The following is a 26,820-nucleotide window of genomic DNA, read 5'->3' on the forward strand; positions in this document are numbered from 1 at the left end:
GCAGGCGTGCTACAGGCTTCTCTTCAGCCATCAGAACGGAATGTGAATGATTTACGAGGTCCTGAGTCGCCTAGCTTGAGTCCCGTGTCCCAGGCGTATCCTATTGTGATGAACGTCATGCTGAACTTGGGCTCCGGATTAAGATCATGTTTAGAAACGTGCTCGATGGAGATCAAAGAAAGCTGATCCTACATAATCTCAAACAAGTTGAACACTGGATCCCCTCTATCCGCACCATTCAGGAGGACTTCAAGTATCTTCGAACATGTACTCACGTCATGAAAAAGCTACTTAGTAATAAAGATTACCATCAACTTCCTTTATAAAAGGGGTAAAGATGGTTAGTTTTATCACGTAGCGAAAGGGGGAATCTCCCCCGCCCCTTACCGAGGAATATAAAAAAGAACAGATCTTGTATAACACGCAACCTCAACCGGACGTGAAAAGTCAGAAAAAGCCGATGTTTATTAACACGCTGGTCAGGGCTTCCGAACGACACCAGGGATGGGGCGCGCAAGGCCCCCAAAAGCTACGCCGACCTTTTTTGTACTATAAAAGATAATGCCATCCACACCAATCACCATGATGTTTAGGGAAGGTCCAACTGTAGCCAGCCAATGCTCAGGTGCCAAGATTTGTGATTCAAAGATCTCTACTATTCGAATAGCCTGCGTGCCTGCCAGGCTCTCAGGTAACACCGCGTGTCTTTGCTTACTGGATTCATTGTGGAGTGTGAAGATCAAAATCGCGCAACATTGCTGGAGACGTACTTGGTCTCCGCCAACCACTAAACGTGCGGGCCGAGCCAGTACTCCACAGCGTCGGGGCCACCTAGACAAGTAATTTTGGAAGCGAGCCTCTGGGGCCGTGAGCCGCCCGGAAACCCCCAATCTATCGTCCAGCGAATCTAATGGTAAGGTATTCAGCCTTAGGCACCCAATGAGCGTTTATAAATCGAAATTAAGCCGCTATTTTACGAGCATCCCTTGCGCTTCGGTTCCAGTGGCGCTCAATATTATGCAAAGAGTTCTATAAGCAGTTGCATTATTACGACGCGCAGCTGTGGCCAAGGCTCGGCGGGATAATCACGTGGGCTGACTGTACAGAACTGATAGTATCCCGGTCCCCGAGCCGTGAAGGATTGAGGAAACATTATTTCTCTCACTGCGACAAATTGACTGGTAAACACTATGGCGGCAGGAAACCCTCAGGTGATCCAATGGATCGTAGATACGCGCAACCTCTGGCCAGAGGCTAAGAAGCCGGCACAACTACAAGATGTGGTAGGTAAAAGGTTTGTCTTACTTCTTCACAGACACATCTCGCTTACGCCGGAAATAGGCCGCTGAGTACCTGGCTCTTCTCACACCAGAGGAGAAAACTGGTGTGCTGAAATACTTTTTCGTTCGAGATGCCAAAATGTCCCTTGCCTCGCAATTTCTCAAACATTATGTTCTGAGCAAAACTTTGGGAATCCCATGGTCATCTACCAAGATCACACGGGGCCTAAACGGAAAGCCCATATATGTCGCAGCAGATGGCAGTCAACCCGTTCATTTCAATGTCTCGCACCAAAATGGCATTGTGGCCTTAGCTGCTGTAGCAGGGTACGAAGGTCCGGGTTCAGCCGAGATCGGTGTGGACGTCGTTTGTGTCAACGAGCGCGAAGCACGGGACCATCAGATGATCAACGCAGAGGGCTGGGTCAAATTCGTGGATATGCACTCAGACGTGTTCGGAGCCTCGGAGACCGAGGATCTCAGGAACACGACGTCGGTGAGACGTTCCAAGGGGGCGATCGACGCCCAATTACGGAGATTCTACGCGCTGTGGTGTCTTCGTGAAGCCTATGTCAAGATGACCGGTGAGGCGTTGCTCGCGTCATGGCTCCACGAACTTGAATTCCAAGACTTTAGGGCACCAGACCCGGCATTGGCGGATGTACAAGCTGCGGGAGATCCGGAAAACACCATTATCCGCAAGCATGAGGTACTGTTTAAAGGGGACAAGGTTGACAATGCGAATATTTGCCTCAGATCTCTGGGAGCAGACTACATGACTTGCACAGCTGTGAGAACGCCCGCAGACAAGGGGATTGCGTTGGGTTGGGAATTGGGACCATTTGAGACGATTGATATTGCTACGATATTGAAACATGCGACGTCCTAGGGTACATGCCTAATGCTAGGGACGAAGTAGTATCGATAGAGAATTCGAAATTTAGTTGATCTCCCGTGGGATACATGCGTCTTCGGTATGTTGATGATGAGCCCAACGTCTTGTACTCTCAACCAAGGTTCCCCCTACTGGATACATTAAGTGGTATTGCCTTCAAGCCAATCTTCCACTTAAGTTGCGTATATCAGAGGCATCATAAGTACCAAAGTACGCTAAGTCCGAGGAGCTCATCTTTTGACCTGTGAGCGTTTATCTCCAAGCGATTTCCATGGTGTATCCAAATATCCGGCGTTACCGAGATTTCACAATCGTGTCATAGTGTAACGATATATAGAGTTACATTTGAGGCCAAAAAAAATTCAAAATATCATCTTATCAAAAAATCAGCAAATCACGTCGAGATTCAGCTGAAGTTGGATATTGCTAGTGCTGATGGTACCAGGGTGTTACTGTACGAAGGATTCTGTAAAACTTCCCCCGCAGAAGTTTACAAGTCAAGGAACGTATAAGTAAAAGCGGCACTGGGGGCTAGTCGAGTAAGATGTCGAGGTTGAAGGGCATAAGAAGGAGACCACGGATGCGACAGAACCAGGCATCCGGAATCGATGAGCCTGAGTGAAGGCTTTGACATAACGCATGAAAGGCGTCACAATATCTACTTTTAAACAAATGGCTGCAACACCGCGAAGGGTATAAGAGATGTTGTATGTGAGCATGTGCAATGAGTCTTGACTTCTAAACTAGTTGCTTACGGTATTATAAGGGCATGATTGTGCGCAATGAATTATCAGCTCAACAATACAAAGACTGGGAGTAAATACGAAGGCTCCCAATGACTCTGTGTCTTGTGATAGGAGCCGGCTAAGGTAGTCGTCGCTTTGACGCAACCTAGTTCATGATTCGTCATATAGTCAACGTTATTCATCCGCGATCTACATGCAACCAATAAAGCCGACGTCAGCTTATCAACTGATGTGATAGTGACGAAATAGTATTAAGGAAGTGTACCGTCCTGGTAGATGTTTTGTCTTTCCAGATTGTGCAAGAAAGACTTCTATTTTTTCTGACAGGGAAACTAAGGGGAATCACTATTGTTATTGAATCATGCCTTCGGAGCCTGACCATGCGCAAGAACTCTGGGTCGGTGGCCTGCGATTGGAGAAGTAGGCTGTCTTTGATACGCATAGATGTTGAAAACCAAGCGGCCCACCAATAGTGTTTGCCAACCTCATCACCATATGCACGCTTAAAATTCTTGAACATAGGTTTACGGGCAGTGACGGGCACAAGGCAATGTATTGGAGACTGTAGCTGAGAGTAGCTGCTAAGTAGCAAATGCTTTGGGGGTACAGAACAAAAACAAGTTCAGAGGATCAATAGCCCGGTCGAAATCGCCAATATCCTGGTGTCAATAATATGTGCCCAGGCTTCGTTTCAGACCCTTCAAACATGGTGATGGGAACCTTGTCGGAGTGATCGGCGGTACCATTTGCAATCATCAATCGAGTGTACATTTGATCAACCACCACTTCATGGAATACATAGCCATTCCATATTGATTTACTATCTACTACCTGACCTCCCCAATCCGGGTTGGTCTACGTGGATGCATTGGCATGTATGCAGTCGCTACGTGTATAAATGTAATCGTTATGTGCAGTCATATACAAGAGCACCATTGTGACGAAAAAAAAAAAAAAGTCACACTCGACGCGCGTTTGCCACAGGGGGATGTGCACAATGAAATACATTCAGTTTATAGTGTTGCTTTCGCTGTGTAGTGCTTAGCGCTGCTGTATAAAATCGAGGTTTGGAGTTGGTCGGCAATGGCCTGACCTGACATCAGACATTACGCAGAAAGCTACGAGGATTATCTAGCGAAAGCAACAATTCAGATTCCTAAAGTAGGGCTTGCAGCGCACGATTACGAGCTGAACATGGTAACATCACTTGACTGCATGGACATGTGCGAGCTAAGGCATCTCACGCATGCCATTCGGCAATCGACCCGAGAGGCATCCCTGATCAATATGGACATGTAGTATCATCAGGATCCCGAATGGGTGTGGAAGTGTCCGCATTCATGTCTCACCCGTGGCTGTGGTTGACTCTGACGCGAGTTGCGTCCAGCGCATGACGAGCGGATGTGTAGCACAGAAGCGCCTGGCAGATGTTCTCGAAAATGACTCTAGCAAGAGTAGGTATTTTATAGGTGCTACAACATTATGCAAGGCAAAAGCAAAATCCGGCAGATGTTTTCCGATCCTAACAAAATCCGGACAGGTGGTACTGGTGCGTGGGGTCGACCGAATTGGCTCGTTCCATCGCGAGTAGCAGCAAGAGCCTTTCCAAGCTGTAGCAGAGCGATCTGACATGCAGCAGATTGGCATTCGTATTTCGCCAACAATCGGCCAATCCATTATCAATGTCTTCCTTGTCGCACAGCTTCCACAGGGTCCCTTTTGGGTAGTGGGGTGCTTCGGTACCTTGCTCCAGGGTCCGGCAGGGTGGAGTTGAAAAACTCATATCGATCGCGGTGTGATATTTGCGGTGAGCAACTGCGCGCCTCACCGACCAAGTTGTTGAACCACGCCGGCCGACTTGTCAGAAACACTGAATACTCATCATGCGGGTCAGACTTTTACAGCAGCCTGACCGGTTCGGTCATGTGTCAGCATTGGCTGAGCTTTACCACCTATTGAATTAGTGTTGAACCATAAAGGTACAAGCTTGGAGCCTGTCAATAGAACCGACACCTGAAATTGTCACTCTAGCGAACAGCCTGGAGCCAGGATTCGCTCGGCAAACCCTTGCACTTTGCCAGTAACACGTCATTTGATTGGCACAGAGGGTGAGTCCTGACTTCTAAATTGTGACCGATCAAACGAGAGGAATAGCGTGAAAATAGCCGGTCAACCAAAATATCCACTCAGAGCTTAAATAAACCTGAATAGTCCTTGCCAGTACTTGATACAAGGCCAATCTTAAGGGAGATCCATCAAGCAAACATCAATACTTTCCAGGACTGACTCGTATGTGGCGCCTGGGTGCTTAGAATGACCAAAGAGCCCCTTACTGCTCTACCTGTACACTCGTTATAAACACCATAAATGCAGACTTATGGACCTTAAGTTTGACGGTACCGATTTCGCGGCTTGTTCTTTGCCACATATTGCGCGCCAATACAAATGGCACCAACTCCGAGGAATCCTTCTCGAGCCATGATACTGTCTATTCTAACGCACCATAAATTCTACAAAGATGGCGATCGACTCAACAATCGTTGGCGAATGTTCCACAGCCACCACCAAAGGCTGGTCTCTCAAGCTCAGACTATCGTCCACAGAGGACGAGGATGGTCCTAACATTCGCTCGCAGACGATTGCGACCAGAACGTTGTCATTGCTGGACCAAGCTAAGGAAAATGCTGTTAGAATGTTGAGCCGTCCTTGGTACAAGCGACATGTCATATGGAATGATCAGGAATGGAACCTCCTTGAGCGTCATTCGGAAGGGTACGACACCCAATCGTTGATGATCAGTTGCGGCACCGTTACCATGGATCATGCTGCACACTCCGATAGGAGGGTGCTGCTTATATGGAACAAGAACACCAGAGCTGTAAGTGACGCTGACAATCATGTCTCCTTCAGGTTGCCATGACAACTGCACCGGTATCATTGGGCTATTTTATTGGTGTTTGCCGGACGAAACGCTGATGATTGGGGATCGGTTCCAGTGGCAACTCCCCAAAGGTCGAAAGAACGTCCACGAAGATTTCTCAGATGCAGCACTACGCGAAACTGCGGAAGAAACTGGCGTGGCTGTCCAGCCGCTGTATTTGAGATTTTGCACGCGGCTCACATTGCCGGAACGAACAGAAAAAGAGACCGCCCTCATGTTGAGGCAGCAGTCAAGTGTACCAACAAAGAACAGCGAAAATAATGACAATGGTATCATCAATCTTCTAAACCGAGACATATTTTGCATCAGCCAGTATCCAGACCCGGCAACAGGGGCTATGAGACATATTTACTGGTATGCCGCAAAGCCTCTTCGAGGTATATCACCTGACGAAACTCTGCTGGGCCAGCAAGACAGTCTCGTCATGACAGCACAGTGGTTCACTGCTGCTGAAGCTCTTAGTCGTCTTAAGATGTCTGTCGAGAGAAAGGCTGTGGCACTGGCAGTTCATTATGCGGAACAGATGACAGAAGAGGAGTGGGGATATTCCCTTGCGCTGTAGCCGGCCACTGCCACTACACCAGGTTGTGGTGAATGCTGGAGCGGAGCAAGGAAGGATGGAAAATGCGATTTCGATTGGCTTTTCAAATTTCGTGAGTTGTACAAGTCCTTGAACGAGATTGGATATCTCGAAATGGTGACTGGAGCAGAACGACGATGCCCTTGTTACAGGTGCTTGTGGGAAACATACCTTTTCATTCCGAACGTTATGGCGCACATGCGTCTCACGATAATAAGAATCTTATACAATATACTAGCACATATCTAATGCGTCATTTAACTTTTTCTATGTCAACCATTCAACTTCCTTTATCAATTAGTCGTTGAGTGACATCATCACCAACCCCACCCTCCGTTTAGATTTAGCATCATTGATGTTCACCCCTGAAAACTACCCCTCATCAAAGACGGCCCAAACAGAGAGGTAAGCACACGGTAGAGATCTTCGAATAGGAATCGCTGAATGTTAAGTGGCGCTTTTGAGTGGACGGTTGGCCATTGGTGCATAGGTAGATTAGTTGGGGTCGGTCATTAAGTTGCATATGTCTTTCTCAAAGTACAAGAACAGCTGCGCAGGTCGCCGCCAAATCTTAAAAATTCGCCAAAGCTCCAAACCCCCTTCCATCTCACCATTCCATCTTACTCCTTCCATCTCACCAGCTGCAAACAGCGCATTCAACTCAAACGCTTGCTGTAGTCAGAAAATCCCACAGGGAAGCTGAAACTTCAGTCAAACCTATTTCAGCCAGTCAAACGCCACGATGTCATCTATGCCAGCATCGCACGGCCACTCTGAGGCTTGCTGCAACATTCCTCCCGTGCAGTCCAAAGGCTACAATGGGAAGGGCAGCTACGAGGAACTTGGTGGTTTCAAGACTTGTAAGTCAGCTCCGCCCGAGATACCGAACCCCGCTCATTCCGATCAGACGTCACTGGCCCCAAGGATGCCAGTAAGGGCATCCTAAGCATCTTCGATATCTTTGGATATTACCCTCAGACACTGCAAGGAGCCGATATCCTGAGCAGCTCAGACGCAAAGCAGAAATATCAGGTCTTCATGCCTGATTGGTTCCAGGGCGAGCCTTGTCCGATTGAGATGTAAGTGGCATCACCGTGTAAGGTTCGGGACGAAGTACTGATACTGCCGCTCTCAGCTTCCCCCCAGACACTGAGGAGAAGCAGAAGAAGCTGGGCGCTTTTTTCCAGAAGAATCCTCCTCCTGGTGTTGCGCAAAAGATCCCTGGGTATATCAAGGCCGCTCAGTCCAAGCACCCGGAGATCAAGGAGTGGGCCATCATTGGTTTCTGCTGGGGCGGCAAGGTCGTCTCACTCGCGGTTTCATCCTCGGACAACATCTTCAAGGCTGCTGTTGAATGCCACCCGGCCATGGTCGAGCCTGAGGATGCCAAGAAGATCAAGATTCCCTTGTGCCTGCTAGCATCGAAGGATGAGCCTCCTGAGGATGTCGAAAAGTTCGAGTCCAACCTCTCCGGCCCCAAGCATGTGGAGAGCTTTAGTGACCAGATCCATGGGTGGATGGGTGCTCGATCGGACTTGGAGGACTCCCATGTCAAGGAGGAATATACTCGCGGTTTCAAGACCGTTGTCGAGTTCTTGGGCAAACACTTCTAAACTTGGCATGTAGCCATATAATGAGGAGCGAAAAGGCATACGTATGCCGGGTTGACCGGTCCAAATGACGTTGGAACCGGCTTTCAATGTGGATCCACTAAATTAATGAAGTTCGATTTCTTGCTTTTCGTGTTCCAATTTATCCCACTGGGTCATGTTTCACCCGTCTTATATTGAGGGTCTACAGTGTGGTAGCTCTTACATAGTAGGTCTATCGAGCTAATTCTATACACCTACTCTTAAAGGTGTCTGAATCTTCTAACCTCACAAATTAACGTAAGCTTTCTAAACTATCGCCTCAAGTGGATGTATTATCGCCTTGTTGCTGTATATCACTCTTATCTTTGACTTCTCCCACAACGCTTGAAGCCATGTTTCCATCACTGAGACGCATCTCCTGCAGCAGCTCTGTGACGCCCTTGCGCGCCCCAGCGATTCCTCTCCTCAAATCATTCTCTCTTTTCGGAATAATGGGTGCTGGAGGGGCAACGTCTGCAGGTAGCTTGTCGAACTTCACAATCGCCCACTCATGAGTCATCGAAGATTTCCAAGCCGATGCGTCTCTCGGCTTTGTTGAAATGACATTGCCGTAACGATCCCGACGTTCCCATTTCTGCTGCAACATGCGTACAAGTTCTGCAGAGTGGGGAGCGATGATGTTGATACGGCCGATACTGTACCAGCCCAAGAAGATGAAGGTATGTTTGTTGGTGTTTTTCAACTCTTCGAACACAGCGATAGGTGGATGAGTGCCAGGAATGTAGTCGATGGGCATGATGCTTGGGTACTTGGTGGTTGCACTCTCACTGTAGACATCGCTGGCCGGGATGGTCCTAACACCCAAACGTGTCAGTGATGCGTTCAAAATGGTATCTCGTTCGCTATCGTCTGTACTGTGAGTCTCGGGAGGTTCTACAAGCTCGGTCGTCTGTGGTATATCCTGAAAACTGGTGGTAATCGTAGCGGGTCGAGTGCACTCATTCGTGTTGGCTCGTTGCTCATCATTCTGTCGAGGAGTTTCTGAAGTGTTTCCCTCCGTGATTTGTGATTCAGTGTCATCTCTTTTTGGAAGCGGCGCCTCGTGAAAACTGGACTTTCTAGTTGTAGCAGGTAGAACCCACAACCCATTTTGGAGCTTTTGCTCTGAGTACTCTGGTAGCAAATTCACTATATTATTTAGAGTCAGAAATTGATTTTTCCCCGAGTATCATTGAAACAATCATGGAAAACCCTGCCTCTGATGGGCAATGTTGCACTCCGGAGACATGATGTAAGGGCAGAAAGTGACTCCTCAAAATTGCTTACGAGAGCTCTTCGCAAAGACAATGCCCCCACTATCCCACCTGGGATTTGCATTACAGAAAAGCATCATGTAGCTTAGCTGCTCCAGCTGCGCCGCAGAGTCATGGAAAGTTGAGGTCTTAATAGCCGGCACAAACTGCTCGTCGCCATGCGGCCAGAAGTAGTGGGCAATGTCATAGCCATGAATGGCGTCCGCATCATCAACAATTGGACGGTCAAGCCTCTTTCGACCACCATAACCTCCACGAGGTCCGCCTCGATGACTTCCGTGATATTGCTCGCGAGGGCCGCGGTGTCCTCGCCCGTCTCGTGGATCACTACTGTGGGGCCTTGTGGGTGGTGGAGCGTTTAGAGAAGTGTCTGCTGGAGCCCCGGAGGCGCTAGCGCCTATTGCTTGAGAGCGACGGTGAGGTGGTATGTATTGGGGCATTCTCAGAAGCCAAATGATATCATGCACTGTCTTGTTGGGAATTCTACAAGCTGGAGAATTATTTGGTAGTCGTGGATCTCTTGTGATTCATGCTGTTGCCGGAACCACTGTTTGCAATGTGGGGTTCAAGCTCCAGACACGAACACAATCACTGGCGGGTATCTGCTTTCCGTACCCTAATACTTCCATTAATTATCTTTACGCATTTTCTGTGGTATTAATAGGTCAATGAATTACTGAGAGACGTTGCCGGTATTTATGCAGTGTTTGCTACGTAAATGGGTTGACTGATTTTTGTATGCCTACCTAGTTCTATCATGCTACTCGACATGTGATGAACTTCTGTGGCACCGGGGCGCCACTTGTCGGCATCCATTATCTATGGCAACACACGGTCCGATTCTTAAACAGGTGATTGTTGAGAGATGGTGAGGCATCCATGAAGCCTTGAGCGTGTTTGTATGTGGTAATTTGCGAAATGATTTGACAAGCAGTCCCGAATTGAGTAGTTACTGCTCTAAAGGCTATGCGCAAGCTGTTCCATATTACTTATAATTCTGGACTTCTTGACCATGGTTTGCCTCCGGTGTGTCGACCAAACCGCGAAATGCGCGAGGGATAAGGCAATTCTGCAGACTTGGTGCAGAACATCCTAGAATAAACGGATTTGTTTGTTGATAGTATTGGCCTGGGACTTCTTAGTCAAAAGCGTGAGCCATTCCCTAAGCGGCCGGAATTATTCTACGTTGTAACACAAAGCATAAACCCTGATGACTCTTTAGAAATTCGCCGATCGCAAATGCTTGATATCGAGATGAAAGGCCATTATATATGCCTTGCTCCTGGAACCAATTCATCCAAGTGCTATAAATTATTCAGATATTTTCTATGGTGGCGATTCAACTTTTGATGAAGAATGCATACTTCAGGCGAAGTGCATTCGCTCACGTGTACTTTGCCCAGACAGGTTGCTGGCGCAGGACAGTATACGTCATATTTGTATCTTAACTCACTCTGGTTCCGATACTTACCGATGTTAATCCAAACGTTGATCATCTGTGCATGAAGGAGTTGAACCAGACTGTATGTTATTTGCCGGATTTCTGGTAAACAGCAACTGAACAACTCAATCTTTACCTCGAATGGAGGCATTCGAAATGCTTCACGCTTGTACCGATGGCGATTGCTAGGGCGTGATCCTTTGTTATGGTGGACAAGAGTGGAAACAGTGTTAAGAACGAATGGTCGCCCTTCCGACCAATCTGCATTGAAGACATGCAATACCGGATATTCCAGAAAAAAAGAGTGAAAAAAGAAAAAAAGAAAAAAAGGAAATGTATTACTTCTACGACTGTGGCACTGAGGAACAAAGAAAGGCCCGATAACGGCAAAATCAATGTTGTAGACCGGGGTTTCCAAAATATAAGCCAGGCTAAGACAATGGGTTTGTTTTTCTTTCCTTCGAATATACATGTTGTCAATTAAGTATAAACTACCGCGTTTCTCACTTTGGTTCATTCCTGAATACTCAAGCTCAACCTGTACGATTAAGTACAACATAAATCCCGTAACTTCTATCTGTCCCTTTATCCTCGGGGGACAGACCCGTCAAAAGAAAGATGGCACCCATAATTCACTTGGTACGCCACGCGCAGCCGGCGAATTTTGATGTGAATGGCAGTGGCGTGGACCATGATATGGTTGATCCAGATTTGTCCGCAGTCGGAAGGAATCAATGCAGTACTCTGAGCGCCGACACAGCTGGAATCAGGTCCCGAATGAGTATGCTATTATGCTCACCGTCACTAAGTGCGATACGAACAGCCGACTTGGCATTTTATGGCCAGACGAGAAACTTGGGCGTCAGAATAACTCCTGTACCAGCTCTACAAGATATGAGTGCGTTCCATTGCAATATTCCGGCTGACAGAGACACCATCATGGCCCACAGTCTGGGAAAGATTGATGCTCGGTATCTCGAGGGCGACTACCGAAGTCCAGGGCCCGGAACACAGTATACCAATAAGCATCGAGATGGCCTTGACAGAGCTCGGTCTGTGCGTCGGAGTCTTCGCCGCCTATTGGTAGAAACCGCTAATGCAACCAACAATAAGGATGTAGAGATCGTGATAGTCATTCACGCGGGATTCTGGATGTATCTGGTCCCCGACATGAGAAGTATGCCCACGTATGCGTCTCTGCGAAGCTATCGATTCAGAAACCCAGGTCAAACAGACGCTGAAGATCTCGAGGCTGCCTTTGTCGAAGTTCCTGTAGCCGATATCGATGCAATGGACCCAAATAGTCCCAGGCTCGCCTCCCGCGCTGGTGCTGGCAGAAGTGATTCATTTGCCCAGTTCTTCCAGAACATGAGTATTGGTCGTGCTGACCAATCTAGTGACTCAGGGTCTAGAGGCCACTTAGGAGGGGGCTTATTGAGTCCCGAGCCGTCGCCACGACGCAACCAGAGACGAGAGTATACTCCCCTCGAACAAGCGCCCTTGACTGATCTCGGGAGCCCGCAATCTCATCCAACGGCCCCGCCTGCGAGTGACTCTGAGATGAAAGAATTCGGATTGGCCGTTGGAAACGGGCCTCTGGAACCCGCGCCAGTATCCGCTGCCCGACAGCGCCGGAGGGCAGCGGTACCAGTGTACGACTCCCGGCAGTTCAAGGTCGTCCAGTCGCGCTTCACCGGCCACCTGCGGCAACGGGCCCGTCAGATCCAGCGCTTCAGGGCGTAACATGGAACTAACACTGTAATAACCGACCTTGTATCAGCCCAGGCGCAAGCCCTTCAACCACCACAAACGATGAATCCATTGAGCTTCGGTGTAGAGTTTGACGCCGAGGAGATTTATCCTACATGGTTTCACGACCTGTCGAGTGCCCGAGGATTGATACAGTACTGGACCCATGAAGGGAGATGGGACGACTGGGACGAATTCATGAGAGCGCCGCCAAATATTTTCGGCCAAACCCTGCCTACATTAATGTAAGTTGAGTCGAGTGAGCCCGCCAAGTTTGTGGATTTTGCGAATGGTAAGAAAGGTAAAATGGATATACATTGATTATAATAGATTCTGATCTCAAAACACATCTAACACCCTTATCATCTATTCCAAAATTGAAGAAAACTGCGGAATCCATATATGATACAAATATATTGAATATAATACTTGTTGTTTTTACAATAGTTGTACTTTCATGTTACAGCCATGGTTACGTTCTACCCGTGCCGGAAATGAGCAGAACGACGCCGCCCAGTTGTCGTCTGATGTCCTCCTTTTCAACATCATGGGTGTCTTCGACCTCACCCCAGTTACCAATCTGCCAGTCAACCTCAAGACTCGAAGACTTGGCAGCTTCCTCGATCCCAAACTTCGTGCCAGCCTGGACTGCACCAACACCCGAGGGCGTGCCGGCGGGGCCCTCGCTCCACTCGACAACAAGCCTGACTGCACAGAGAAGCGACTTTCCGGCCAACACAGCTCTTTCCAGACCTGCCAATTCCCAATGGTTAAGGCCGGATACCCATCCTTGAATGATTTGTGTCGTGATTTGGCTCTGGCTCTTAGGCATGAGAGACTCGCCGTCTAACACTGGTATAATCTCCACGCCGGGGAAGACTCGGGTGGTGAGATAGCCAATGATCTCATTGTAAGCCTTCTCCTGCTTCTCCCTGAGGGTCTCCTGGCCCGGCACGTCATCGTACTTGTTCGGCGGCGGCGCCCAGCACAGAAGAGAGTCGGTATCCAGGTAACGCATGACCATATTCACGACGTTCTCCCTGATCTGTCCGTCTGCGGCATCATCCGCGCCAATGTCCACCGCCCGGCAAACCAGACTTGTCAAGGGAATCAAGTGCTGCTTCGTCGCCTGCTGCACTGAAGTGAGCAGGTCCCACTCCAGCGCCAGGGCGTTCGCCAGCAGAGGCTTGCTCAGCGGCAGGCGCACAATCTGTTTGGTCGTGGGATGTCGCAGGGGTCTCGCATCGAGGTGCACCTCCAGAGCGCCGTCGACTTCCTTCACGGATACATCCTTCCAGAAGCGCTTGCGGAGGGGCTGGTACTGCGAGGATGTCTTGGACTTTCGGAACTCCTGGGCGGCCTGGAGCATAGAAGCTTGCCTCTTTCGCCGGTCTATGCGTTGCGAGATGCTGTCGGCGGCTGGCAAGGGGGGCTCGGGCGGCGGGCCCTGGCCGTGGATGGAGGAGACTGTCGCGGGCGAGGCAGGTGTCGTATGGATCTGACGGGGGAGCACGGCAGCCGAGGACGCAGCCAGAGATGGCCGGGCCTGTACGAGGCGCACGGCCAGTCTTGCTTGTGACTTCATTGCGACGACAGGTTGGTGATGCGCAAGGATGAACGAACTCGTGGCGATGGAAGATTCTCAAGACGGGAGGAACATTTTCTGAAAGTTATCTATGCCTGCACGTCAGCGATTAGATTGGAATAAAAACAGTGGATCACCGGCCTGAGCTCTCCGCTGGCCAGCAGTTTGTTCCAGGGGTCATTGGGGGGGCCATTAGAGGCCATTGAGGCGTCTTGGGGTCTTGGGGTCTTGGCAGGCACTGAGCGCTTCTCATACAAATCTCAACTCTGTACGATATTACATCCAATAAATACACTCTGCTTTCCTCATCAAAGGATACCTACACAAGTCAATTAACCTATATTCAAGTCGTGGTGCACTATTGCTAGCACCTACTGTACCCGTACTTCGAGACCAGTTTTCTATGGGATCAACATATCCCAGTATCCACCCCCCCACCACTTGGTTCTGGACCAAACCTATGGCTCACAATCCCCAATTCCCAGCCTGCGTCCTTCACTAACACAAGTTCTGCGCAACATGGACCTCACGTCGCTTGAGGAAACCCTTCTCAATGAGCCTACTAGATGCGCTCGCTCATACCACGACCATCCCTCTCAAACGCCGAGAGGTACGCAATTCCACTTCCAAAGCGGGAAGTAGTTCTTAGGTAGACACCAGAAAAAGAAGACGTATACCCATACGTAGCCAAGCCAACGGTTTTTCGGTATCCTGTTTCCTGCTAGGCGCCTAATCGTCTCCTCAAATGCAATACCCAGGAACTGCAGCCAGAAGAAGTAAAGATCTGAGAACAAACCACATCGATACTGCAATGCTATCGTTACAACCACGTGGGCAAACCCTGAGATCGTGAAGATGAGGAAAGATTCGACCGGCCAGTAAATTTGACTACTTTTCTTAAGGCCCAGTGCTTTTTCCGCAAGCATACGAGCAAGTCCACCATATGGTCGGTACACCAAGCGATGCCAAAACTTCGACCAGAATCGTCGAATCGTATAAGCATCGCTTATGTCGCCAAACAATCGAGGCCAATCTTCCGGCCTGTATATCTCCAGTGCTACCGTCACTGCAGCCAAGGTCTGATATGTGCAATTGACAAAAAGCCAAGTTTGGGCGATGAAGTCTGGGACCAAGATACTTCGGAGCATAACCTCGCGCCAGCTCACGTCGCCAAGTCGCCGTATCAAATTACTCTTCTTTGGATGAAGGTCCCGTCGATCGATCGGCAACTCTGGTAGCCACTTCTGAACTGTTACTATGACCAAAACCGTGACGGCTCGCTCTATAACAAAAGCCCACTTCGGATTGTTTCTCAGACCTGTAGGAAGCCACCTTTGGACCCAGCCGCTCCCATCTGATGGCCACTGCTTGAGTCCGCCTACCGCTCTAGGCGTCCCAATGTATCGTCCATTGGCTAGCATTCTGATTCCACCAGGGATATCGAAACGTTGCTTGCCAGTCTTTATTGTCGGGAGCTCCCATCGTTCAACGAGCAGGAGGGTGATGGAATGCGCCGTTCCTATAATGCAAAGTGGCCCAAAAGCCAACATTTGTGGCAAAGTATAGATCTGTGCAAATGTGACAAAGATTTTGTATCCCAAGAGGACTTGCAGGGTGGCCAAAAGAATTCGAAAGGACAGTCGGCTTGTCTGCAAGCCCAGCACACCAGCGCTATAAGTAGCCACGAAATATAGGAAAGCTAACATTGTTGCCGTTTCTTTCGATAATCAGCATATGTCGTCGTAGACAGCTTAGTCTGGGACGAGTCCCAAAAATTGTCTTCACCTACAACAATCCTGTACCAGTCAACAGACCTGAAGTTTTCTGGTACAAAGTTATGCACTTGCTGGATTCGAAGTAATATGGCCGTGAACGGATAAGATTAAGCCTAGGCAACGATGATGCTCTATGCAGCCTATGACAGTGGTACCTGCCTCGGGCGCTGTACGTACGGAGTGTATGAGGTGTTTGCCAACTTGCTCAAGACGCAGGAGGCACTGCTTATATGGAAGGTACAATTTGAAGAAACGAAAAGAAAAGAAAAGAAAAAGGAAGGCAAAGACTAGGATAACGTACCCCCCCCCCCCCCCCCCCTTTTCCGTCATGGAGACTAAAGAGACATATTTCCTGGTTCAGATAGAACAGAATCACACGATCCAAAGTTTTGATACATAGGAAACATGGCGCACCAGACAAGAACCTCATGATCAATGCCCTGGTATCGCCAGACCTTAGAGCAGTGCAATGTAATAAGTTTGAAGAATACTGCTAGGTAGAGCCCTGTTCGTTGCTGCCGTGGGCGCTGGATGTTTAGTACGAGTGTGAGGCCCCGAAGGACTTTCCGGTTCCCATGCATCATTCTTCTCAGGCATATAAGAAGATACCACCACCACTTTATGATAGCTAAGGTTACTTGAACCAGGTTCAAATATGCAAATACTGCAGACTTAGTGTGCAAGAACTTTAGCTTAAATAAATCCATTGATTCCCACTGAACACTCCATGCCGCTAGCCCCGTGAAACAAATCAGTCAAATGCGCGGCAATGCCACAATCACGATCGTCCATCTCGCAATATCGGATCACAGTCTACTCTAAAGAAATGCTAACACCTTGAAGCATCCCTCGCCCTTGTTGATACGTCGCTTTGGTTCAGCTGATCCTAGCGTGCTGCGCAGATGAGGCGAAACTCACAGACAGAAACTGACGCAGCAAGCCAATGGTTAGGGTTCCCCCCAGCGAGCCAAAATCCGCAACTGAACCACCACCGCTACTGACTGTATGGGTCTGCAAGGTGAACTCTTGCTGCGATCATTGACTCCCAGAGAAACTGCGCAATCACCCTCTAGCTCCGTCAGATAGCCGCGAGTACCCATGAGCGCAAATCGCAATGCTGAGTAAAACCCATAGAAAAGGTTTGGTCGAGTTGCCTGAATAGTCCAGTGGTGCTCTTCAGCCCCAGACTCGTGTCGTCTGCGACATCTTGGCGAGCGTAGATAATGACATAGATGACCATCCAAAGGACAATAGCACCGAACAAACACACTGTGTGCTTGAGATTATCGTCTCTCAACCACGGCGAGACGTTGCTTGATGAACCCTTGGTGCGGGAAGACCAGTCTATCGAATAGCGGTGCGTTGACTTGACTATTTAAGACATGTGCAACGTTGAACAGAAAAATGACCCGGTAGGCACGGTGGCACAAACGCGTTGAGCCTGGCTTGGAGGTGGCACAGTTAGCATTGACTCGTGGATGACGCCGAAAAGATTTGGTAGGATTATCGTCGGGTGCATTAAGGGCTCAGAAGATAAATGAAGACTCAAGGGACAGCTAGAACTAGCACTGCCGCAACCCCCTCCGTCCCTCTATGTGAATCCTTGAAAGACCAGTATACTTTCACGCTCCTCTAACACTTGACAGACGGAAGTCCGGGTTATCTGCTTTGCTGCTGTTTAGTGGTTCTCTCATCATGTTCTATAGCCAGGACTGGTTCAATGCTTGTTAAGCGCGTCGACAATTGAAAGGCTCATTCAGTTACCATGGATACTTCTTCATTCTGTCTGCAGGTTCCTTGGATGTGTGAACCTAGTTGCAGACGCGACCAAAGAAGAATCGATAAGGAAGCTTTCTGGTATGGTTGCTACCGCGCCGGGTCCTGCGGAGAATGAATACATGCAAGGATCATACAACACTACACTCAGCTATGAGGGCCTTCAGCCGCGGAAGTGCTGCTGTCAGGTAAAAGTGGCAAGGCTTTTCTTTCTCTTTTTCTTCCTTTTTTTTCTTTTCTTTTAAACAAGATTTTCCAAGAACTCATTCATGAAATGGTCCAAACAAAATACATGTATAGTCTGATGCATTTTAATTGTGAAAATTCTATCACACCGCTTAATCGAGCTACGTCTTCTGTTGAACGCAGAAAGATGGCATGCGTTATGCCGTCGGTCACTGTCATATGCACCATAATTGGCCTTGAATGGCTAGTGGCTAGGGTCTTATCGTTGGATGAGCTGACAACTTTCGATGAAATAGTAGGCTTCAACTAATGCATAGCCCGGTATCCAGTAATGTATTTGTGAGTATGGAATGCTGAGGTTCTTCGTGCTGGGGTGAAGCTCTGCGAATAATCTAGAAGTTGCAGTTAAGCTTACGCAAGCATATATCGTATTTGTACATCGGCAGATTGTCTCGCAGGAAAATCTTTTGGTTTCTCACAAGAAAAGCTTCTGTAATCAGTCTAGAAGTCTCATTCGGATTGTGTTGACTATGCGAGTTGTTTGCTTAGTTCTCTGATTTCTTAGGTTTGCTTTCCTTCTACCTGTAGTAGGTCGTCCAAATCCTAGAAAATTCATGTGCTTGGGAGTTTAAGGGCCTTGTTTGATCAGAAAATTCCTTAAACAATACGATCTTCTGTTTAGACCATCCGTGCCTCGTCGAACATGTAATCTTAGAGAAGCCGCCATTCAACTCCCACTCGTCTCAAGAGAAGCATATGAAAGTGGTTGATGACTTGTGTACTAAAGATGAGGGCGATGAATAAAAATGATATGCTGATGAGAAAACCCTCGTATCGAGTCGTACCCAGATCGCCATATCTCATCATCATCATCAGGTGTGAGAAAGGCAAAGTTCCTGCTGCGGCCATGAGTATTTGAAAGAATTTCGGCTTGATCGGATATCCTTTCAGAGCTTACATGTTGTCAATATGAAGTTGCCATGACTATTGGAGAAGGAAATCATGCAAGTTGCAAGCGTGAATGCCTGCCCTTTCCTACACGCTTTATATTTCCCTTGCAAAGTTGGTAATGTTATAGATATTTGATGCTAGTGGTTTTTAATTGAGATTTCTCATCTTAACATCCCTCATTCAACAGCACTAAAAAAGTATAGTCGGTATTATACAGTGAAGCAGTCAATCATGAGATTCGCTTCTTAATTTTCTTTTCGATGGGCATATATGACTTTGGATCAGCTACGAAGCCACAAAGTAATAATAACACCAGCAGTCACGTCTGGCAAGAAGTCGAGCTATGCCTGGTATTTCCAACCTTCTACTAACATTCTACTGTCACTACCATCACTGATGGAGCATTTATCACCGTCAGCAGCGTGATTCCGCCCCCGCAACCAGGTGTTAGTGCTTGAAAGAATGGAGTCCGTAGGGAACATCTTCAGCTGTGTAAAAGGCCAAGATCTTGTCCGATTGTATGCTATCGGAAATTGTTCTTTGGTATAGTGCCAATTTAACACCTTCGTCATCTGAAAACTTTTCTTATGAGACAATACTCAACAGTCGACATGTTGCTGTTTGCGCCACATTACTTGTTCTCAGCAGTTCGGATGGCATTGCAACATTTGGGGTTATTACTTACTTCTTCACGATTGACTAGAGGGTCTTCCGGTGCATTTTGAAACAGTCATAAAGAAATGAATGATTTTAACGGGCATTAGACGCTCCTTGAATATGTTGAAAAAGGGTAGAAAATAATTATGGAATTCGCTTATTATCGCCTTGTGTAGCAGGCGATCTTGTTATTGACACATCGGCTTAATGAGCCGGCGATAGTTATACAGGCATGGCGCTGTGTCAGCTTTGAGGGCATGACACCGTAGCTCGATATCCTCGACATATATTTTCAAGACCGTGCAACTTTTAGTTATTGTGTCATGCATCTTCCTACAGTAATTTAAAATTGGAGGCGGCGGATCCGAGCACAACGTGATTTTGCTCTCCTTCTGAAAGGTCTAGTCCGATCATAGAATGGAGAACTGGCCGCCAGTCTAAATGCTCAAGATGTGTGGGTTCGCGTGCACACATCGATCCATGTATCTACGCGAGCAGATGCTTAGCCTTGATGGATCAAGGTGATATAGTCGTAAAGGGGTTAACATGCAATCCAACCCATCATGGGTCCGATTATAAGCTTCTCAAACTCTGTCTTGAAGCCCGACGGGCTCGTAGCACGAATCAAACCAGTCGATTCAATACCAGAGCGTGTTACCTCCAAGCTATTGCTCGAGAATTGCCCTCTAGTACCTGCAAAATGAGTTTAGAGTCGTGCTTTTGAGTTAAGCGTTAGCCAGTCTCTGCGTACCTCAAATATGCAAGGATGATGGTATCGCAGAGTGCCCAGGCGTCTGCCCAGGCGTCACTATCAAATGCGGTCTGTATACTTCGCAATGTTTTCCGTATAGAGCCAGATTTCCTGCGGCTCCAACATCAGGCGTATCCACCAATATAGATTGACCATGCATGTGACACAACTTACCGCATCGTCTTGGCAAGTCCCGTAACCATATCTGATGGGAATATGCAAGGAAAAAGGTCGACGCCGGTATCGCCGCTGCTTTACGTGTCTGACCTGTACAAAGGAACGCCTGACTGATGTCCACTTGCTACACCTATCAGGGCATCTAAATTGAAATCCTTGAGAACAGCGTCAGCTAGCAGTCTCTTGAAGCCTGTGAGCGGCAGGACAAGGATTGAGACCCGATGACAACTGTGGTCATTTGCGCAGACAACGTTCGAGCCCAAAGTGGTCACCAGGCGATCCTGGAGGACAGTTGGTTTGAGTTTATGGTTGACTATCCGCATATGTGCGACATGGGTGCCGTCATTTCGCTATTTCCATGGATTTCGGGCTCGTAGGCTAGTTTTCAGCCTGATGATATATTGCTGGTCTCTATTTCTGGTGCTTTTAGGTGCCAGACCTTGCATGCTGGCACAATATATATAATGCAAAAACATCTTCTGCGTCAGACTTCAGTTTCCAAAGACCTATTAGGGGTGTTGCCATACAAATCATTGGAGGCCGGCGACCAATTGGACCCTCTACTCGAAGGTCTCCAAGTTGTCTAAGTATAGTGCGTGAAGACAGTTGTTTTACGATCGTGTTCTTGCCGTCACTTTCTTGTCTGATTATGCTAACCTAGTCAATTGTAGCGATACAGGGGTTATGCAGATTTTATCCGTGCAACAGTGCTCCATCCAAATTAGCATTGCTCAAGGTACACTATGGTTAGGTCCTACGAAACAGCCTTGGCGTGCGACTGGTGGAAAAAAGATGACTTTGAGTATACATATACTCTGTAGCTATACGAAGAGGTCGACATTAATATCATCAATAGCTAGCGCCTGCGATGCAGATGGAATGTCACCAACTTGCCGTGTTGCAACCTGCAAGGTACCCCTGAAATATTGGCACGCATCGGACTTTCCGTGCATCGATTAGCGATAGCCTGCGGGCTATAAGAAGCGGAACCACAGCATGGGTAGCCAGTAAAAGAAAGCGGAAGGCTCACGCGGAACTTCATACATGTACATCATGTGAATCCTTCTTGGTGCATGCGGATTCGCGCTGTGGAGATATGCCAAGCTCTTCTTTGATCAATGGGGCAAACGGGAAACTCAGGTACAGTGGCCGCTTACAGGCTTAACCTGGTACTTAAAGCGCCACGTTGCCTGCACAATGGAAGAGACCCCGGCACTAAAGCCATGGCGCGACAGCCTCTACTGTGGTATTTCCGCTATATATTTATAAGATAAGTTTCATTCTCAAGCAGAAAAAAGTGACAAATTCAGAATCACCGCCGCTCAGAGTAACGCGGTCCACCATTCGACACTACCTCAGCGATGGCAGTAGATTCGTCTCAATTATCATCGCCAAACGATATATTTGGCTGTCTGCCTTGTGAGATTCTGCTAGCACTGCTGAAGCTCTTGCCCAGCTTGCCATCATTATGGAGCCTCATCAACGCTTCCTCTGTCTGCTCTGCCCAGTTTGACGACTGCGCACTCGAGATTATAGAGGCCGTGATGCTGGCTTCAGTCCCCACTACGATCCAGCATATCATGCGAGTTACACTCCGCTGTCAAGCTCCTGGACTACAACACACGACTCTAGAACAAGCCAGAGATGTCGCCAAAGATATCGACATTAATAGGAGGAGAGCTCGCCCGTTACTGATCTCGATGCCGCTGAATTTCAACACCTTTGAGGTGGAGGCGGTGCAGCATACCAGATTGCCGCGCCGCCTCCTGTCACAGGCACACAATATTCACGTGCTAGCACATGCATGTACCGACCATTACATTGCTGCCTCTCTAGCAATACGCCCACATTCCCTAGTCAAACTAGGTCCTCACTCCCCTGTATACAGGGATAAGTTTGAGTCAGCTGAAGGTCGACCATATCAGCCTCGTGAAACTGGCCCGTCATCGTGGGTTGAAGAACATCGTGTCATCAAGGCTTTATGGCTCATACAATATTTCTTTGAGCTTCAGGTTGCATGTGAGGAAAGCCGGTTGGACTGGCCGGCAGAAGATCTGAAGTCTCTGCAGTGCGCAGGCCTCTCTACTTTCTTCACGCTCCAGAGATTTGAGCAGCAGCAGCTCTTGACAGTCATGGAGTTTTTACAAGTCAAAACACATGGACATAAAGAAGCAGGATCACTTTGGCTACAACAATACCGACTGCCCACCGAGGCCTTTGAAAACACATTCATTAGCCCTTGTGCCCAGCTAATGTTCTTTGACCCGAACGAGGACCATTATCAGCAAGGCCAAGAATTTCTGGACAAATCACCAACATCTATCACATTTCAGTATATGATGGCGCGTAATCCCAATATGTCGCCACTGCCTGGGTTACCATTCGACCCTTACAGGAAATTTGGGTTTGCCATATTCGATGACCAGCGTATGACAGACCTCGGTCTGGCTGAAGCCAATAGGAGGGCCTTGGCTTTCTTTGTTAAGTATCATTACAGCTGGTTCAGTATTCTTACACAAGAGGAACGGGATTTGAGCCGTAAGAACTAGTTATAGCCAAAGTGCCAGGAATAAACCAATCCAAGATGCTTTGTATGATAAAAACATTCACAGAACCATCATGGACTAAGCGAAGTGGCCCGATGAACGATAGTAGACAATAACGTGCAACATTTGCGGCGAATGCCGATCGTGTATTACGTCTTCACTGGTGATACATGGATTCTGGAAGCAAGGAAAACAAACATTATAGGACGACGCCGAAAATGTCAAATCGACTAATAAATAACTTCTAGCGGAACTTGCAGGTCAGAGGCGAAGGCCTTCTAAGTGATTTTATCTTGAGCTGCTAGAAAGGAATGATAGAGGGTCCGTCCCAAAACCAATCACGGAACGGCTGATATAAAAACGATCATCCCCACATTCTGAAGCGTATCTTTAGTAAGGTCCCATTCAGTAGTCAAGGCCCAAGCTCGAATTTGTTCAATCCTCCTCTTCCCAAACACGGCCCGATGTTGTGCCAGCATGTACGCTACACCAGCGCCGTGGTAGGTGCCCAACAGCCCGTAGAATGCCTCTGTCTGTGCCTTCGTGTTGCCCTCTGCCATTGCAAAGTCAACTCCGGGGTACGTCGGTACCTTAGTGCGGCCGGTGCTGATATATGCTTGCTTGATCATAGCTTTGGTGTTATCGTTGGTGATGCCAGAGCGTATGACAAAGTTCAATGCTGATGCAGCCTCTTCCCTTGACCATTCAATAGCCATTATGTCAGACCATCTCTTCAGTGGTGGCGCCTTGGGTCCTCCATCTTTCTCGATATCCGTTGGGCTCACCTAACACTTGGATAAGTACTGTGTTCGCACTTACATATCTAATGAAGGTGGTTGTAGAGAGGAGGGGGGAGGGATTGGACGGGGATGAATTTAAAAACAAAAACAAAGAAGAACTTACGTTATTGCCTGCTAATATATACCCTTTGGCTCTATTGACAAGATTCTGGTAATTGGCGCAGCTCCCCTGTTGGCGCGTGATAAATGTATTAGTAAGTAGTATTGTCTGATGCATGACGTCGATAATGTCTTAATCGCCCTTGCGTGACTGAGTGATACAAAAGGAAAAGCAAGACGAAAAAGAAAAAAAGACTGTGAACGTACATCCACCTCTGTATTTTCATTACTCGTATCAATCCAGGAGTCCATTGCCAAGTACCCAGGTACTTCCTCCGTTTCTTTGTCTGTACCTAGAGTTTCATCCGCATATGCCTCTGCGGAGTTGTCGTGAAAATCTTCAGCATTCCTTTTCGTCAGAGGTATGCGTTCCCACCCGGACGTTGCTAGATCTTTCGTGGCAAATAGAGATTGGGTAGCACCGTCGTTTCCCATCATACAATAGAGCACTGGCATAGATTCTCACGTTAGTCGCTTTTATACTCGTATCGCAAGTAATTATCAATATCAGGGGGCGTGGATTGGGAGGATTATGAGGCCTGTATCCGCTTACTACATTTGCGTTAGCAATGGGCATCGACAGGTATGATTTGGATGGTCTCACCTATTGCCATTTGTAACCCTTTTCGTCCAGGGCGGATCATTCGGGTCACCAGCTCTGGCCACGAGTTTGGGTGACTGCAAAGACTCGTTGAAAGCTACCGGGTCTTCATAGCGGATAGGTTCTCGCTTTTCGACATGGACTTCATCGAGTGTTACTTGAGAAGTCGGCAGTATTGAATGCCCAACAAGAAGAAAGAGAAGTAGAAACAGGGCACTGGTCACAAAATTGAAACGTGAAGACTGATTCTTCGCGCGCCCCTGCGGGAACGAGAGCGAATTTCCGCTCAAGAGATCCGAAACTGCCATGATGAATCAGAGAACTCGAGCAAAGTACTGGCAACTGCAATGATGGCGTTTTTGTTGAGTTGCATAGTATTTAAGATAAACCGGAAGCCACCTATGGCAAAAGGCAATGAAATATATTACCCAAGTCATCCCTGTCATAGCAGAATTCAAAGCCCGTGGCCATCGCTTACCAAGACGGGTCACATTGAAGGGTACTCTGCAGATATGACCGGTTTTACTAGTCATTCATATTTCCTGGCGTATTCGGACGAATCTAGCACTGTCCATTGGATGATGGAGTGGAAGCTTTCAGATACACAACAGGGGGCATCAGAAAGCAATCGCCTTAGTTGAAGTCAGATGTTGCGCAGCGTGCTTTGTACCTTGTATCCACTGACGCATACGACTGCGACAGCATGCTATAGATCATGGGTATGACAGAGCTCACCTCCGTATATGCAACAATTCAACAGTTTGTTCCGGAATGTGGAGATATATTGGCACAGTTTGTGAGCTTCCGGCGCTATGTTATTGCTCCACAAAATAGAACCAGGGACATACGAAATTGGCTTTCTAACGTAAGCTTGGACAGGCCTCTATCCACTTAACCAGGTCATGTGAATCCAGCAATTCGGCACAGAATCTCGCTTAATGTTAGCCCTTGCTATTATGTCGATTATCAGCGTGATATCCAGCGCCGAGGTGCGAGGTCTTTGCATGGCATGTCTTGCCTTGCATTCGCCACGTGGTATGCGGCTGGCCCTTGCAGGATTCCATTAATCTAAGTAGTTAGAACGTTACCTAACGAATGAAGAACCTTCTCAAATGAATATTAGATAGAATTTCAGCGCGCGGGCACCGGCGGGAAGATGACTCGATCGGTAGTACGCACAGGCCGGAGAGTCGAGCTTGTAAGCAAAGAAGCCCCTCCATGATATCACGAGATTTCGACGCTCATTAGGCTCCGGAGACACTACAACCTGTAAAGTACAGTCTTGCTTCTTGTTTATTCATGGTTATCTTCCGCTCTGACTACGTAGATCCGTTTCCATTGACATATTATCAGAGACTTGACGGATATGATTCAAGCAAGCCACTTTTTCATGGCTCGGGATCCGTCAACTATACGTACTGGTGTTACGAGGAAGCCTGATGAGAGCCCATGTGACCCGAACAAGGATTACAAGCATGAATTATATAGGTAAGCACCCCTTATACTATTCTAGGCAACCCCATTATTTTTATTAGTTGAACAAACACTGAGAGATTTTCTAAAGCTCACAACTTGACTCCAACTTTTCATCGTCTAGACTTCGAAGGATTGATCCTTCGCGGTTATAATGTCCGAGCACACGTATGGGCTCGGCGTTGGTAGAAGTGATTATTTCTTGGTCCTTCGGCCTCCCATTGGTGGAAATTGAGATATTTCCCGGAAATCTTCGCAGAGAAATCAATTTCTATTTTAGAAAGTTTGAGCTAACGATCATATACGGCTTCTGAATGCGAACCACCCTATCAACTTCTTCAGCGGCGCACTGCGGAGGCGAAGTCCTTGCAAGGGTGTTTCGGCAATGCGATCTGGCGACCCACCTGACGGGTAGCGAGCAGCAGGCTAAGCTCGAGTACGCTGCAGGTCCAGAACAAGCAATAAACCTGGTCGGTGCTCCGTACCAGGTTCTTTGCAACGAGCGTTGTTAGGTATAATTTTGGATCCTACGCTTGTGGGTTTCCAGCTCGTTTTGACTTTACATGCCGACCAGATCAAATTTGCTATCCCCAATCACTGCGCAAACCGTATATTGTGGATATTTTTATCCTACTTAGGTGATGGGTCGATGAGTTAAGCTGGTTTGGTGAAGATTGAGGATGTCAGCAGCGCAACATCAAGTGGATGACGGGTCTATCGGAATGGATGGGGAGAGATGGACCAGACCTATGTCTGGTCCTTGCGGAAGCGGAGATACCATTGTTGACTTATTGGCATACACTATTGCTAGAGCAGCTTGCTATCGAATTTTCGATGCGTGCCATTCGCCCATTGCTATATGCATATAACACAAGCATTCCTCACTGTTCTGATGGACATGTGCGC

At 47.9% G+C, this 26,820-nt stretch overlaps 8 protein-coding genes across 8 annotated transcripts; 4 read left to right on the forward strand and 4 right to left on the reverse strand.

The window, feature by feature from the left end:
• Positions 1–895: 895 nt before the first annotated feature.
• BKA67DRAFT_639016 (phosphopantetheinyl transferase) lies at positions 896–2,278 on the forward strand. Its single transcript, XM_046105723.1, has 2 exons — positions 896–1,283; positions 1,342–2,278. Exons 1-2 carry the CDS (start codon positions 1,191–1,193, stop codon positions 2,167–2,169), a joined length of 921 nt encoding a protein of 306 aa, XP_045953381.1. The 5' UTR covers positions 896–1,190; the 3' UTR covers positions 2,170–2,278.
• A 3,335-nt stretch (positions 2,279–5,613) lies between these two features.
• On the forward strand, positions 5,614–6,424 carry BKA67DRAFT_525010 (uncharacterized protein; the record flags this gene model as incomplete). The annotated part of the gene is made up of 2 exons (XM_046098634.1): positions 5,614–5,799; positions 5,918–6,424. 2 exons carry the CDS (start codon positions 5,614–5,616, stop codon positions 6,422–6,424), a joined length of 693 nt encoding a protein of 230 aa, XP_045953382.1.
• Positions 6,425–7,184: 760 nt separating this feature from the next.
• Positions 7,185–8,055, forward strand: BKA67DRAFT_525028 (Alpha/Beta hydrolase protein; the record flags this gene model as incomplete). Its single annotated transcript, XM_046098635.1, has 3 exons — positions 7,185–7,302; positions 7,350–7,521; positions 7,578–8,055. 3 exons carry the CDS (start codon positions 7,185–7,187, stop codon positions 8,053–8,055), a joined length of 768 nt encoding a protein of 255 aa, XP_045953383.1.
• A 298-nt stretch (positions 8,056–8,353) lies between these two features.
• Positions 8,354–9,787, reverse strand: BKA67DRAFT_540342 (uncharacterized protein; the record flags this gene model as incomplete). The annotated part of the gene is made up of 2 exons (XM_046100762.1): positions 8,354–9,222; positions 9,361–9,787. The coding sequence occupies 2 exons, from the start codon at positions 9,785–9,787 to the stop codon at positions 8,354–8,356; spliced, it is 1,296 nt and encodes a 431-aa protein (XP_045953384.1).
• Positions 9,788–12,875: 3,088 nt separating this feature from the next.
• BKA67DRAFT_580783 (uncharacterized protein) lies at positions 12,876–14,221 on the reverse strand. The gene has a single exon (XM_046103881.1). It carries the CDS (start codon positions 14,120–14,122, stop codon positions 13,010–13,012), a length of 1,113 nt encoding a protein of 370 aa, XP_045953385.1. The 5' UTR covers positions 14,123–14,221; the 3' UTR covers positions 12,876–13,009.
• Positions 14,222–14,430: 209 nt separating this feature from the next.
• BKA67DRAFT_580784 (membrane bound O-acyl transferase family-domain-containing protein) lies at positions 14,431–16,205 on the reverse strand. The gene has a single exon (XM_046103882.1). It carries the CDS (start codon positions 15,826–15,828, stop codon positions 14,719–14,721), a length of 1,110 nt encoding a protein of 369 aa, XP_045953386.1. The 5' UTR covers positions 15,829–16,205; the 3' UTR covers positions 14,431–14,718.
• A 5,388-nt stretch (positions 16,206–21,593) lies between these two features.
• BKA67DRAFT_580785 (uncharacterized protein) lies at positions 21,594–23,026 on the forward strand. The gene has a single exon (XM_046103883.1). It carries the CDS (start codon positions 21,757–21,759, stop codon positions 22,942–22,944), a length of 1,188 nt encoding a protein of 395 aa, XP_045953387.1. The 5' UTR covers positions 21,594–21,756; the 3' UTR covers positions 22,945–23,026.
• Positions 23,027–23,279: 253 nt separating this feature from the next.
• BKA67DRAFT_695377 (uncharacterized protein) lies at positions 23,280–24,465 on the reverse strand (the record flags this gene model as incomplete). Its single annotated transcript, XM_046109305.1, has 4 exons — positions 24,446–24,465; positions 24,048–24,289; positions 23,845–23,910; positions 23,280–23,726 (listed from the first exon to the last, which is right to left on the reverse strand). Coding segments are annotated over exons 1-4 (756 nt in total). The 5' UTR covers positions 24,447–24,465.
• Positions 24,466–26,820: the final 2,355 nt, after the last annotated feature.

Source organism: Truncatella angustata (assembly GCF_020726525.1).
Source record: "Truncatella angustata strain MPI-SDFR-AT-0073 chromosome Unknown BKA67scaffold_9, whole genome shotgun sequence".
Classification (NCBI taxonomy): domain Eukaryota; kingdom Fungi; phylum Ascomycota; class Sordariomycetes; order Amphisphaeriales; family Sporocadaceae; genus Truncatella; species Truncatella angustata.